The sequence below is a fragment of the Anomaloglossus baeobatrachus genome, chromosome 9 (assembly GCF_048569485.1).
Source record: "Anomaloglossus baeobatrachus isolate aAnoBae1 chromosome 9, aAnoBae1.hap1, whole genome shotgun sequence".
In the NCBI taxonomy this organism is placed as follows: domain Eukaryota; kingdom Metazoa; phylum Chordata; class Amphibia; order Anura; family Aromobatidae; genus Anomaloglossus; species Anomaloglossus baeobatrachus.
Window position 1 is genome coordinate 7634137 of NC_134361.1, and position 16623 is coordinate 7650759.

Sequence of the window (16623 nt, forward strand, 5' to 3'; positions counted from 1 at the left end):
ACTGCCAGACTCTTCCTGCCGGACTCTTCCTGCCGGACTCTTCCTTCCGGACTCTTCCTGCCGGACTCTTCCTGCCGGACTCCTACTGCCGGACTCCTACTGCCGGACTCCTACTGCCGGACTCCTACTGCAGGACTCCTACTGCAGGACTCCTACTGCAGGACTCCTACTGCAGGACTCCTACTGCCGGACTCCTACTGCCGGACTCCTACTGCCGGACTCCTACTGCAGGACTCCTACTGCAGGACTCCTACTGCCGGACTCCTACTGCCGGACTCTTACTGCCGGACTCTTACTGCCGGACTCCTACTGCCGGACTCCTACTGCCGGACTCCTACTGCCGGACTCCTACTGCAGGACTCCTACTGCAGGACTCCTACTGCAGGACTCCTACTGCAGGACTCCTACTGCCGGACTCCTACTGCCGGACTCCTACTGCCGGACTCCTACTGCAGGACTCCTACTGCCGGACTCCTACTGCCGGACTCCTACTGCCGGACTCTTACTGCCGGACTCTTACTGCCGGACTCCTACTGCCGGACTCCTACTGCCGGACTCCTACTGCCGGACTCCTACTGCAGGACTCCTACTGCAGGACTCCTACTGCAGGACTCCTACTGCAGGACTCCTACTGCAGGACTCCTACTGCCGGACTCCTACTGCCGGACTCCTACTGCAGGACTCCTACTGCAGGACTCCTACTGCAGGACTCCTACTGCCGGACTCTTACTGCCGGACTCTTACTGCCGGACTCCTACTGCCGGACTCCTACTGCCGGACTCCTACTGCAGGACTCCTACTGCAGGACTCCTACTGCAGGACTCCTACTGCAGGACTCCTACTGCAGGACTCCTACTGCCGGACTCCTACTGCCGGACTCCTACTGCCGGACTCTTACTGCAGGACTCCTACTGCCGGACTCCTACTGCCGGACTCCTACTGCCGGACTCTTACTGCCGGACTCTTACTGCCGGACTCTTACTGCCGGACTCCTACTGCCGCACTCCCACTGCCGCACTCCTACTGCCGGATTCCTACTGCCAGACTCCTACTGCAGGACTCCTACTGCAGGACTCCTACTGCAGGACTCCTACTGCCGGACCCCTAATGCCAGACTCCTACTGCCGGACTCCTACTGCTGGACTCCTACTGCAGGACTCCTACTGCAGGACTCCTACTGCCGGACTCCTACTGCCGGACTCCTACTGCCGGACTCCTACTGCCGGACTCCTACTGCCGGACTCTTACTGCCGGACTCTTACTGCCGGACTCTTACTGCCGGACTCCTACTGCCGGACTCCTACTGCCGGATTCCTACTGCTGGACTCCTACTGCCGGACTCCTACTGCCGGACTCCTACTGCAGGACTCCTACTGCAGGACTCCTACTGCAGGACTCCTACTGCCGGACTCTTACTGCCGGACTCTTACTGCCGGACTCTTACTGCCGGACTCTTACTGCCGGACTCTTACTGCCGGACTCCTACTGCCGGACTCCTACTGCAGGACTCCTACTGCTGGACTCCTACTGCAGGACTCCTACTGCAGGACTCCTACTGCAGGACTCCTACTGCAGGACTCCTACTGCAGGACTCCTACTGCAGGACTCCTACTGCCGGACCCCTAATGCCGGACTCCTACTGCCGGACTCCTACTGCCGGACTCCTACTGCAGGACTCCTACTGCCGGACTCCTACTGCCGGACTCCTACTGCCGGACTCCTACTGCCGGACTCTTACTGCCGGACTCTTACTGCCGGACTCTTACTGCCGGACTCTTACTGCCGGACTCCTACTGCCGGACTCCTACTGCAGGACTCCTACTGCCGGACTCCTACTGCCGGACTCCTACTGCCAGACTCCTACTGCCGGACTCCTACTGCCGGACTCCTACTGCCAGACTCCTACTGCCGGACTCCTACTGCCGGACTCCTACTGCCGGACTCCTACTGCCAGACTCCTACTGCCAGACTCCTACTGCCGGACTCTTACTGCCGGACTCCTACTGCCGGACTCCTACTGCCGGACTCCTACTGCTGGACTCCTACTGCCGCACTCCTACTGCCAGACTCCTACTGCCAGACTCCTACTGCCGGACTCCTACTGCCGGACTCCTACTGCCAGACTCCTACTGCCAGACTCCTACTGCCAGACTCTTACTGCCGGACTCCTACTGCCGGACTCCTACTGCCGGACTCCTACTGCCGGACTCCTACTGCCGCACTCCTACTGCCAGACTCCTACTGCCAGACTCCTACTGCCGGACTCTTACTGCCGGACTCCTACTGCCGGACTCCTACTGCCAGACTCCTACTGCTGGACTCCTACTGCCGGACTCCTTCTCTGATGATGCTCCTGCTTGTAGTTGTCTGAGGAGTATTCCCATGACTTGCCCTCCCATGCACCAGGTGGATACTCTGCATTTCTACCCCGCCATACACTTCCACGTCTACGTATTACAGCCCTATAGGTCCAGGACTGACCGCTATAGATGCAGTCGGCAGAGCTGTCAGCGCCATCGTCCTTTGTTGCAGTGAATAACATCAAAGTTTTTTTTTTCCTTTTCTTCTTTTTTATATCTCAATTCTGACTTTTTAAAGCAAATCTAAACAGCTGCACAATGCGGTTATTTAGTAGCGTTAGTAGCGCGGCCCCTCACGGCGTCCTGTGATCACAGATGATGGAACGCGCTGAGGTTTCGCCTGTTTTCAGGATGAATCCTCTTCTGTCATTACAGTATGTTCCTGGCAGCAGCCGCTCGCTGAACATCTGCTCACACCAATATATCACCGCCATTCTCACGCTCACCCCGGCCGATGCCGCCATCACTGAGATACTGTCCTATATCAAGGATGTGATACATCCACAAGAGGAAGTCAACTGTGTGAACAGGGGCCGGGGTGAGAACCACAGCGCCAAGTCTAAAGGCCCTGTCACACACAGAGATAAATCTGCGGCAGATCTGTGGTTGCAGTGAAATTGTGGACAATCAGTGGCAGGTTTGTGGCTGTGTACAAATGGAACAATATGTCCATGATTTCACTGTAACCACAGATCTGCCAAAGATTTATCTCTGTGTGTGACAGGGCCTTAAGGGTCACACACCGCAGGTGACAGTCTGATAAATACCGCAATATAAATATTCCAGAAGCAGAATCACAGTGCCATACACTGAGCACAAAGTGCCATACAGTGAGCGGATAAAGCCATATAGTGAGTACATAGAGCCATACACTGAGCAGATCAGCCATATAGTGAGTACATAGTGCCATATAGCATAAATACATAGAGCCATACACTGAGCACATAGTGCCATATAGCATAAATACATAGAGCCATACACTGAGCACATAGTGCCATATAGTAAATACATAGTGCCATACACTGAACACATAGTGCCATATAGTAAATACATAGTGCCATACACTGAACACATAGTGCCATATAGTAAATGCATAGATGAGGTCTCCTCCAGGCAGGACCACGGATCTCGGCTTTCCAAACATTAACATGAAGTATTATATTGGAGTTTACCGCGGTCAGTATTGCATGGGTTCAGATTAGCAATGGTGACGGCTGCTGCTAATAAGGCTCAGGCCGAATCCTTATAGACAGTTGTATAATTACACTCTGATGGGCCAGAATGCAAAATTTTTGCCTGAGCCACCACCTGCATGTTGGTCAGATATATGTGCCTTTGTAGCATTGTAGACCCTATGAAGAAATATGTGTTCACCCGCCATGTAATAATGTCCTAGCTCTTTCTTGTAATTATCTCCCCCATTCTGGCCTCTTCCTGTAATAATGACCCCTCATCCTGGGCCCCTACCGGGTAAAATGGTACTATGCAGGTATGATATCCCCCATCTAGGTAAAATATCTCTCATCCAAATGTAATGTTCCCATCCAGGTATAATGTCCCCTATCCTGATATATATATCCCCCATCCTGGTATAATTTCCCCCATCCTGGTATAATGTCCCCATTGTGGTATATATGTCCCCCATCCTGGTACAATGTTCCACATCCTGGAATAATGTTCCCCAACCTGGTATATATGTACCACATTCGGGTATGTATGTCCCTCATCCTGGTATATATGTCCCCATCCTGGTATATATGCCCTCATCCTGGTATATATGTCCCCATCCTGGTATACAGTATATGCCCCCATCCTGATAAATATGTTCCCATGCTAGTATAATGTTCCCATCCTGGTATATATGTCCCCCACCCTGGTAAATATGTCCCCACCCTGGTAAATATGTCCCCACCCTGGCATACATGTTCCCATTCTGGTATATATCTACCACATCCTGGTATGATGTTCCCCATCCTGGTATATATATCCCCCATCCTGGTGTGTATTTCCCCATCCTGGTATAATGTTCCCCATCCTGGTATATATATCCCCCATCCTGGTGTGTATTTCCCCATCCTGGTATAATGTTCCCCATCCTGGAATAATATCCCCCATCTTGATAAATATGTCCCTATCCTGGTATAATGTTCCCATTCTGGTATATGTCCCCTTCCTGGTATGATGTTCCCTATCCTGGTGTATATATATATCCCCCATCCTGGTATAATGTCCCTACTCCCACAACGTGATGTGTCCTTCTCTATAGGCGGTGCAGAAGCTGGCATCTCATTTCTGCATCACGTCACAGCCATGCGCCATCCGTCACTGATTGGCCAATGTCTGCTGCTGGCCTCTGATTGGCCGATGATGGGTATTGCAGCATAGGGGGTCTGTGAGTAACTGCACTGCTATAAGTCCCCCATCCAGGGTAATTTGGCATTGGCTGGCCCCTTTACCCACAATCCCAATCGTTACGCTCCTGCTTATGGGCTATACTTTGCGCACAGCGCCTGCTTTCTTAGGTCATCTCCGGGCTGGCTATAAGCGCGCTCGCCGTGAATATCGCTTGTCTCTGATGAGCCGGTGGAGCAGCAGAAAACATTTGATTTGCAATATAAAAGTCCTCGCAGCTTTTATTACCGCGGCTGAAATTGCATTTCAAAATGGCTCCATAAAACAATATTGTCTTCCATTATTATTCCCGTCTTTCTCCCCTTTGTCTCCCCACAGGTCTATGATGTAGAATACAAATTCTTCATTGACGGGGAGAAGACGACGGTCCTGATGGAGATCGATCCACAGAAAAGGACGGAAACTTTCCGGACAGAGAACGGCACGGATAATGCGGTGGAGATTCACGACTTTAAACACGTGCGTTCTTCATTTTCTTACCATAGATTTTTTTTTACCTATAAAATACTAAAATAAATGCAGAAAAAAAAAGCAAAACTAGTGAAGCTCGAAAAATGTGCAGTCAATTCAACATGGCGTAAAAGCCGACTTCTGCGGACGCATGAATGATGCGCTCTGATTGAATGTCTCGTTCCAATTTCCTTGTTTTATTGATAATGAAGACATTTTACATTGATGAAGCGCAAAATCCCCAAACACCAAATATTTCACATCACCACGGACAGATCCGCAGAGACAGAGCCGCGGGTGAGAATCGACAGAGCCGCGGGTGAGAATCGACAGAGCCGCGGGTGAGAATGGACAGAGCCGCGGGTGAGAATGGACAGAGCCGCGGGCGAGAATCGACAGAGCCGCGGGTGAGAATGGACAGAGCCGCGGGTGAGAATGGACAGAGCCGCGGGTGAGAATGGACAGAGCCGCGGGTGAGAATGGACAGAGCCGCGGGTGAGAATGGACAGAGCCGCGGGTGAGAATGGACAGAGCCGCGGGTGAGAATGGACAGAGCCGCGGGCGAGAATGGACAGAGCCGCGGGTGAGAATCGCTGGGATGCGAGGTCTGATACTTTGTGGCAGGCGGATTGTAAACATCTAGAAAATAACTCTTTATTACTGCAAACTATTGCCAGAGGTTAACCCTTTGCATGTGGGCGTCCTTGCCATAGAGTAGATCCATTAGCTGAAGGGTCTGAGTTGTGAGGGGCACAGATAAAGGTTAAAGCGCTCCATACACAGGTAGCGCCCCCTACTGGCGGCACGAGACAGACTATAACCAGAAATCAGAGTCAGATAGAGGAAACACTGTCAACATCCATAGCACTGCAGGTTTGTTACAATGTGTCAGTGTTCCCAGCAGCTTAGATCTCTCTTCTGTCTTATTTATTTACCTAGAATGATACATTGTAACAAACTCAATATCTGTGCAACAAAGTTCCCGACTTTCCATTCCATTTAGTCCCGGCCTCCAGAATCTTCAGACATTTCAGGTCAGACCATATTTGTGCTCCATTCAGCGGCTCATTACCCTCTTCATTTTGTTTAATACCCAAATGTTACAGCCGGCGCTGACCCTCCGACGTAGTCTCCGCACCATCTGCTCACTACAAACATAGCCTGAAACCGGCTCCATAAACCCCGGCAGATCTTCATTTCCAAATTATAATAAGATCGTTAGACGTGTAAACCAGATAATAAGGGCATTACCTTTTATGATAGGACAGGAGGCACAATCACCTGTAACTGGCCAATTACAGAACAGTTTACATAAGATAGGAACATTCAATTTCTTCATCATATTCCTAACCTACTACTTCAGTGCCGTATTATAGCACTTATATTCTGATACATAGGGGCAGTATTATAGTAGTTATATTCTTGTACATAGGGGCAGTATTATAGTAGTTATATTCTTGTACATAGGGGGCAGTATTATAGTAGTTATATTCTTGTACATAGGGGGCAGTATTATAGTAGTTATATTCTTGTACATAGGAGCAGTATTATAGTAGTTATATTCTTGTATATAGGGGCCGTATTATAGTAGTTATATTCTTGTACATAGGGGGCAGTATTATAGTAGTTATATTCTTGTACATAGGGGCAGTATTATAGTAGTTATATTCTTGTACATAGGGGGCAGTATTATAGCAGTTATATTCTTGTACATAGGAGCAGTATTATAGCAGTTATATTCTTGTACATAGGGGCAGTATTAGTAGTTATATTCATGTACATAGGGGCAGTATTATAGCAGTTATATTCTGATACATAGGGGCAGTATTATAGTAGTTATATTCTTGTACATAGGAGCAGTATTATAGTAGTCATATTCTTGTATATAGGGGCCGTATTATAGTAGTTATATTCTTGTACATAGGGGGCAATATTATAGTAGTTATATTCTTGTACATAGGGGGCAGTATTATAGTAGTTATATTCTTGTACATAGGGGGCAGTATTATAGCAGTTATATTCTTGTACATAGGAGCAGTATTATAGTAGTTATATTCTTGTACATAGGGGCAGTATTATAGTAGTTATATTCTTGTACATAGGGGGCAGTATTATAGTAGTTATATTCTTGTATATAGGGGCCGTATTATAGTAGTTATTTTCTTGTACATAGGGGCCGTATTATAGTAGTTATATTCTTGTACATAGGGGCAGTATTATAGCAGTTATATTCTTGTATATAGGAGCAGTATTATAGTAGTTATTTTCTTGTACATAGGGGCAGTATTATAGTAGTAATATTCTTGTACATAGGAGCAGTATTATAGTAGTTATATTCTTGTACATAGAGGGCAGTATTATAGTAGTTATATTATTGTACATAGGGGCAGTATTATAGTAGTTATATTCTTGTACATAGGGGCAGTATTATAGTAGTTATATTCTTGTACATAGGGGCAGTATTATAGTAGTTATATTCTTGTACATAGGAGCAGTATTATAGTAGTTATATTCTTGTATATAGGGGCCGTATTATAGTAGTTATTTTCTTGTACATAGGGGCCGTATTATAGTAGTTATATTCTTGTACATAGGGGCAGTATTATAGCAGTTATATTCTTGTATATAGGAGCAGTATTATAGTAGTTATTTTCTTGTACATAGGGGCAGTATTATAGTAGTAATATTCTTGTACATAGGAGCAGTATTATAGTAGTTATATTCTTGTACATAGGGGCAGTATTATAGTAGTGATATTCTTGTACATAGGAGCAGTATTATAGTAATTATATTCTTGTATATAGGGGCAGTATTATAGTAGTTATATTCTTGTACATAGGAGCAGTATTATAGTAGTTATATTCTTGTACATAGAGGCAGTATTATAGTAGTTATATTCTTGTACATGGGGGCAGTATTATAGTAGTTATATTCTTGTACATAGGGGCAGTATTATAGTAGTTATATTCTTGTATATAGGGGCAGTATTATAGTAGTTATATTCTTGTGCATAGGGGGCAGTATTATAGTAGTTATATTCTTATACATAGGGGCAGTATTATAGTAGTTATATTCTTGTATATAGGGGGCAGTATTATAGTAGTTATATTCTTGTACATCGGGGCAGTATTATAGTAGTTATATTCTTGTGCATAGGGGGCAGTATTATAGTAGTTATATTCTTATACATAGGGGCAGTATTATAGTAGTTATATTCTTGTATATAGGGGCAGTATTATAGTAGTTATATTCTTGTGCATAGGGGCAGTATTATAGTAGTTATATTCTTGTATAAAGGGGCAGTATTATAGTAGTTATATTCTTGTACATAGGCACAGTATTATAGTAGTTACATTCTTGTACATAGGGGGCAGTATTATAGTAGTTATATTCTTGTACATAGGGGCAGTATTATAGTAGTTACATTCTTGTACATAGGGGCAGTATTATAGTAGTTATATTCTTGTACATAGGAGGCAGTATTATAGTAGTTATATTCTTGTACATAGGGGCAGTATTATAGTAGTTATATTCTTATACATAGGGGGCAGTATTATAGTAGTTATATTCTTGTACATAGGGGCAGTATTATAGTAGTTATATTCTTGTACATAGGGGCAGTATTATAGTATTTATATTCTTGTACATAGGGGCAGTATTATAGTAGTTATATTCTTGTACATAGGAGCAGTATTATAGTAGTTATATTCTTGTACATAGGGGCAGTATTATAGTAGTTATATTCTTGTACATAGGGGCAGTATTATAGTAGTTATATTCTTGTACATAGGGGCAGTATTATAGTAGTTATATTCTTGTACATAGGAGCAGTATTATAGTAGTTATATTCTTGTACATAGGAGCAGTATTATAGTAGTTATATTCTTGTACATAGGGGGCAGTATTATAGTAGTTATATTCTTGAACTTAGAGGGCAGTATTATAGTAGCTATATTCTTGTACATAGGGGGCAGTATTATAGTAGTTATATTCTTGTACATAGGAGCAGTATTATAGTAAATTTTATTGTACATAGGGGCAGTATTATAGTAAATTGTATTGTACATAGGGGCAGTATTATAGTAAATTTTATTGTTGTATATAGGGGCAGAATAGTAATTGTTATATTTTTTACATAGGACTTTTTTATAGAACATTTCATAATAGATTTTACATTACATTTAGTAATTTGTATTGAATTGCTGCATCACATTTTTATAAGATATGGTGCTTTGTACGAGACGTCTCACATTGTTCTGTCTTGGTCCTGACTCTCTCTCTCTCGTGTGGAGGAGACGTCTCACATTGTTCTGTCTTGGTCCTGACTCTCTCTCTCGTGTGGAGGAGACGTCATGCCTCGTCTAATTCATGATGGACTTTGGTGTTATTTATGCCAGAAATCCTACACCAATGCAGGACTGGAGTAAGATTTCTGGAGAGGTGCGCGCCGCTTGTCATACGCTCCCGATTCTCTTCACTAATCAGGAGCGTCTGACTCCATTATGCCCCATCACCTAGATGTGCAGGCAATGTGAGGGTCCGGCTGAGTCGGGGTCAGGGTCTCCTGATGTCCCCCCTGTGCTCAGGTGCACACACTGCCTTGCATTGCAGATATTAGTGATGGACCTGGATTTCCTCCTCGGTTGGTAAATTTCACTCCGTAACGTCTTGCTTTATTTCAGGGAATTACCGCCATATACTTTGCTGGACTTGAAAAATGTTTTATCAAAACTCAGAGCAAAGAAATCCCGGTGTTTGAAGAAGCGGAGCTGGAATTAGAGGTTTGTCTTCACGTTTCTTCCTTGTACTCGTTTCTTTTGTCCACAGGTGGATCCAGCGATGAGCGGCTCAGTATAAGTCTCGGCATTTGCTCGGTGGTGGGCTTCCTCGCCAATGAGGGGAGAACATGGACAACACCGAATATTCACGAGACCAGTGGGAACGTCACGCTGAGTGGGATCATTGGGAACTTTCTTGCTCCACATCCCATCATCTGTGTCCCAGCGTTTTATTTATTGGAGCAGACAGATGACATGAGAGGAATCTGCAGCGCCGGAGCCGCCTGTGCCTAGAAGTCATGGCCGGGCGGCGCTTTACCAACACTTTAGGCCCTTCCATTATGTTTTTTATACATTAGGGGCAGTTTCATAGGGAGACAATTTCCCTATGTGTAGGTGGTTTGAGTATGATGAGAATTCAGAGAACCTAGAGGCGTTCCACAAGAGAACAGAAGAACAAGTGATATAGTGCTGCCAGGCAACAGTATTAACCACTGAGCCATTGAGCAGGAATAGCCACTGAGCCACAATGCAGGAGTATTTACTGAGAATATGCTGACAGCTGCTAAGTCACCATGCTGGAATACTCACTGAGCCATTACAGCAGGGTAAGCACTGAGCCAATCTGCTGGTGGAAACAATGAGGCATTGTTTGGAAGTGAGCACTGTACTAAAGTAACCACATTGATATTGTGTACAGTAACCATTAAACCACAGTTCTGGGGAAACCTCCAAGTCACTGTGCTGGGGTAACTACAGCTACAGTCCTGTGACGACCACAGAGCCAAATTGCTATGACAACTAAGCCCATGTACGAGTGTAAACAGGTAGGAGTGTAAACAGGTAGGAGTGTAAACAGGTAGGAGTGTAAACAGGTAGGAGTGTAATCAGATAAAGTGTAAACAGGGACAAGGATGCACCAGCGCAGATAACGAGGAGACAGTGGTAATGGTAATGTAACAACAATACATTATTTGCTTCACACAAAGGAAAGATGCTTTCCGCACAGGATCAAGGAGTAATGAGAATAATGGCAAAGAAACAAAACATATAACAAGAAAATACAGTAATTTACACAAATAGCATATAAACGCAATGCAATATATACAGTATATCACAAAAGTGAGTACACCCCTTCCATTTTTCTTAATATTTTATGATATCTTTTCATATATATGCTGTAATAGTCCCTTTGTTGAGGTCATTAGTGAACCATTGTGCTGACCTGAACACTCCATTTTTCTGGAGTAGCCACTGGGCTCCTGTGCCGGGCCAGCCGCTCAGCCATTTTACACCAATATGCTGAGATCATCTTTGAGCCATTGTGAAAGGGAAAGCACTAAGCCTCTGTGCTGGGGTGTGAAGACTTGAGGTTTAGGTATATCCCTTAGTTCCCATTTCAGGGTATTGTTATAGAGTTATAGAATGATAGAGTTGGAAGGGACCTCAAGGGCCATTGGGTCCAACCCCCTGCAAGTGCAGGTTTTCCTAAATCATCCCAGCTATATGTTTCTCCAGCTTCCCCTTGAAGATGTTCATTGATGGAGAGCTCACTACCTCTCTTGGTCACCTGTCCCACTCTCTGACTGCCCTGACTGCCTCCCGTGGCTGCCTGTTCCACTCTCTGACTGCCCTCACTGCCTCCCATGGTAGCCTGTTCCACTCTCTGACTGCCCTCACTGCCTCACATGGCTTCCTGTTCCACTCTCTGACTGCCCTGACTGCCTCCCGTGGCTGCCTGTTCCACTCTCTGACTGCCCTCACTGCCTCCCATGGTAGCCTGTTCCACTCTCTGACTGCCCTCACTGCCTCACATGGCTTCCTGTTACACTCTCTGACTGCCCTCACTGCCTCCCGCGGTAACCTGCTTAACTCTATGGCTGCCCTCACTACCTCCTGTGGCCACCTGTTACACTCTCTTACTGTCGTCACTAAATCCCATGGCTGCCTGTTCCACTCTGTAACTGCCCTCACTGCCTCCTTTGGTAGCCTATTCCACTCTCTGACTGCCCTCACTGCCTTACGTGGCTGCCTGTTACACTCTCTGACTGCCCTCACTGCCTCCCGTGGCTTCCTGTTCCACTCTCTGACTGCCCTCACTGCCTCCCGTGGCTTCCTGTTCCACTCTCTGACTGCCCTGACTGCCTCCCGTGGTAGCCTGTTCCACTCTGACTGCCCTCACTGTCTCCCGTGGCTGCCTGCTACACTCTCTGACTGCCCTCACTGCCTCCCATGGTGGCCTGTTCCACTCTCTGACTGCCCTCACTGCCTCCCGCGGTAGCCTGCTTAACTCTTTGGCTGCCCTCACTGCCTCCTGTGGCCACCTGTTCCACTCTCTTACTGTCATCACTAAATCCCATGGCTGCCTGTTCCACTCTTTGGCTGCCCTCACTGCCTCCTGTGGCCGCCTGTGCCACTCTCTGATTGCCCTCACTGCCTCCCGCGGTAGCCTGCTTAACTCTTTGGCTGCCCTCACTGCCTCCTGTGGCCACCTGTTCCACTCTCTTACTGTCATCACTAAATCCCATGGCTGCCTGTTCCACTCTGTAACTGCCCTCACTGCCTCCTTTGGTAGCCTGTTCCACTCTCTGGCTGCCCTCACTGCCTCCTGTGGCCACCTGTTCCACTCTCTGACTGCCCTCACTGCCTCCTTTGGTAGCCTATTCCACTCTTTGGCTGCCCTCACTGCCTCCTGTGGCCGCCTGTTCCACTCTCTGATTGCCCTCACTAGTGTCTGATCTGAATCTCCTTCCTTTTAGTTTCTTCCCATTGCTTCTTGTACCTCCTTGGGCTAATGAGAATAGGGTGGTCCCTCTGCACTGTGACCTCTCAGATATTTGTAGACCGCTATTAAGTCTCCTCTCAGCCTTCTCTTTTGCAAACTAAACATCCCTAGTTCTTTTAGTCGGTCTTCATGTGACATGGTTTGCAGACCTTCTACCATCTTGGTTGCTCTTCTCTGGTCTTGCTTCAATATATCAATTTCTTTCTTTAAATGGGACCCAGAACTGTACCCAGTATTCCAGGTGGGGTGTGACCAGGGCAGAGTATAGGGGAATAATGACCTCTCTTGAGCTAGATTAAATGTTTGTCTTGATACATCTCTACATTTTATTACCCTTTTTAGCTGCACCTCGGCACTGTTGGGTCATGTTGAATCTGTGATCTACTATTATGCCCAAGTACTTTTCCCCTTGTGTCTTACAGGATTGGGGGGTGAGGGTGGGGCAATCCTGGCAGTCCTCTCATTGTTCACTAATTCAATTAGACTGTATTATTGTCATCCAAATGCAGAATAGGTAATGCAATCCATAATCAGCAGACATTCCACAAATTACCATACAAGAGGCACCAAACAGTCTGACATTAAACAATGGCTAAAATCTCATGATTTACTAAACAAAGGAACAATTCATATGGCATAATTAAAAATAATTCAACCCCACAAGTGACCAGATTGACAATGAGTCATCACATGGCGTACCCACCTAGCCGCTGTACTGGGGTACCAACTGAGCCACTGTGCTAGGGTACCTACTGAGCCACTGTGCTGGGGTACCTACTGAGCCATTGTGTTGGGGTACCTATTGAGCCACTGTGCTGGGGTACCTGCTGAGCCACTGTACTGGGGTACCTACTGAGCCACTGTGCTGGGGTGCCTGCTGAGCCACTGTGCTGGGGTGCCTACTGAGCCACTGTGCTGGGGTGCCTACTGAGCCACTGTGCTGGGGTACCTACTGAGCCACTGTGCTGGGGTGCCTACTGAGCCACTGTGCTGGGGTACCTACTGAGCCACTGTGCTGGTGTACCTGCTGAGCCACTGTGCTGGGGTGCCTACTGAGCCACTGTGCTGGGGTACCTGCTGAGCCACTGTGCTGGGGTACCTACTGAGCCACTGTGCTGGGGTACCTGCTGAGCCACTGTGCTGGTGTACCTGCTGAGCCACTGTGCTGGTGTACCTGCTGAGCCACTGTGCTGGTGTACCTGCTGAGCCACTGTGCTGGTGTACCTGCTGAGCCACTGTGCTGGTGTACCTGCTGAGCCACTGTGCTGGTGTACCTGCTGAGCCACTGTGCTGGGGCAACCACTGAGCCACTGTGCTGGGGTGCCCACTGAGCCACTGTGCTGGGGTGCCCACTGAGCCACTGTGCTGGGGTGCCCACTGAGCCACTGTGCTGGGGTACCTACTGAGCCACTGTGCTGGGGCAACCACTGAGCCACTGTTCTGGGGAAACCACTGAGCCACTGTTCTGGGGCAACCACTGAGCCACTGTTCTGGGGCAACCACTGAGCCACTGTTCTGGAGCAACCACTGAGCCACTGTGCTGAAATAAAAGTTTATTTAAAAACCAAAACTATTGCAGCAATTTCAATGCACTTTACACAGGGGTCTCCCGTTTACTGATGTGCCCCATCTCAATAATTAAAAGAAACTCCTTTGTTATACGGTGTTTTCCGTGAACAATAACAATAAATCAATTTCACAAACTTTCACCAACTAAAAATAAACAGAACTAAAGCCGGAGAACCATCCATCACTGGATGTCAGCGCGGTCCTCGCACATGTGGGGACAATTTCCTGCGCTGGATTTATGAGAAACTTTCCATTTCTTGATTATATTTTATTGTGAAACATTTTTGCTTCTGTACAAATTTCCCAGATGAATCCGTCCCAAAGTAAAGAGCTGCGTGGAGACGTCTGTGTTCTCTTCTCCGTAACAATGTAACACTTGAAGGACAAATCCAGTAAATGAGAAGACGCATTGTACAGAGACGCCGTCCGTGCGGTCACAATCCGTGCGGTCACAATCCGTGCGGTCACAATCCGTGCGGTCACAATCCGTGCGGTCACAATCCGTGCGGTCACAATCCGGACACTTCTTTCATTCTTGCCAAATTTTGGATTAATGAGCGCAAGGTTAAGCGACGCCCCCAATACAGGCCCCTCCTACTTCACAGACCACACCCCCTTTCTCTAATAGACTCAAGATTCTAGAGACCATAGATTTATATCATAAGGGTGGAGGGGCTTTGTCTCTGAGACCTATCAGCAAATGCTGTGATGTGGAGTGGGGTCCCCTGAGTGTGTGCGCAGGGGCTGAGCCTGATGAGGTAGGATCCCTCTGAAGAAACAGTCAGGTAACGCTTCAGAAAGAAAGAAAAAAAGGAAAGAAAGAGAAAAAGAAAGAGAAAACGAAAGAAAGAAAGAAATGAAAAAAGGAAGGAAAGAAAGAAATGAAAAAAGAAAAGAAGTGATGAAAGGAAAAATGGAGGGAAAAAGCAGGAAAGAAAGGGAGGAGGAATGGAAAAAAGAAAGGGAGGAAAATAGCACTGGAGGGAGGAATAAAGGAAAACAAAGGGAGAAAGGAAGGGAGGAAGGAAGAAAGGGAGGGAGGAAGCAAGGACTTATGGAAGGAAAAAGCGAAGGAGAAAAAGAAAGGAAATGAGGAAAGAAAGGGGAAGAAGGAAGAATGTGATGAAAGAAGGAAGGAAAAAACAAAGGGAGGAAGGAAGGGATGAAAGAAAGGAGGAAGAAAGAAAGGGAGGGAGGAAGGAAAGACGAAAGGGAGGGAGGAAGGGATAAAAGAAGGATGGATGGAAAAAAGGAAGGAAGGAAAAGGAATAAAAAATAAATTAGGATGGAATTAAATTCAGGAGAGAGGAGAGGAGGCGTGTACTGTACCTTGCTGTAAGATGGTTTTTAGCAGTTTCTTCTCGTTTTTAGCATTTCTCTCTCTGCTTAGGATGGGGACATCCCCACAATCTATGAACAGTCCCTGTTCTGGATCCCCTCTGAGAACCCTGTAGAGGACACAGATTTCCTGAAGAATTCCAGGATCCTGGAGCTTTGTCACAATAAGTCTGTGCACTGGATCTTTCCCGCTGCTCCAACAGGTAACAGAATGTGTCTTTTTTGGAACAATGTGATTGGTGGATTTACTAATGTGAGAAGACTTTCAAATTGGCAAAATATTGCTGAAAAGTGGCTTAATGGATGCCGGTGTGTGGCAAACTGAAATATGGAGTTTATCTGAAAAAAAGCTATTGACCGCAGACCGATCCGCGGTGTTATGGGATGTCTGGTGATTACCAATATGCTCCATTACGAGTCAATACCGCAGATCTGTCATTTACGGTTCTGACTCTTTTCGCCATCTCACTTTGCTCCCATATTTAGTTTGATCTCACACTTTGGAGTGAGGAGTGGGTGGTTTATTCCGCGATATTGGGGGCGGCCGCGCTGGACGCAATGGTTGTCACTCAGCTTTCTCATAGATAAATCTAGACCCAATTTCTAACAGATTTAAATTGTGTCGACAGGACGGGGTCAGGGCAGATTTTCAAGAACATCTCTATTTCCTGACATGAGATATATGGAAAGTGCGAGAAAGCTTTTCCCAACAAATACTATGAAGTCACAGAAGTTTCTATTATAATATCAATATAAAACATAAATGCCCAATTCATCAATTGCGTTTTATTCTTTAAACCCTTTTTAGTTTGTGATATTTGTTGACGTTTCTTGGGCTAAATTCGTCACAATGGTGAACGTGCTTCATGAATTTTGTGCAAAATGAGAAATGCTAGTGTTTGTCTTTTACCTTTTTGCTCCTTGTTATAGC

The 16623-nt window shown here is 46.3% G+C and overlaps 1 protein-coding gene across 2 annotated transcripts in view; it reads left to right on the forward strand.

Moving 5' to 3' along the window:
• Positions 1-16623, forward strand: part of TNMD (tenomodulin) — a 120829-nt gene that overhangs the window by 50852 nt on the left and 53354 nt on the right. For both annotated transcript variants that reach the window (XM_075322369.1, XM_075322368.1), the window contains exons 3-5: positions 5091-5231; positions 9905-10003; positions 15745-15895. In XM_075322369.1, the coding sequence (XP_075178484.1) occupies positions 5091-5231; positions 9905-10003; positions 15745-15895 (391 nt within the window). The remainder of the gene's footprint in view (positions 1-5090; positions 5232-9904; positions 10004-15744; positions 15896-16623) is intronic.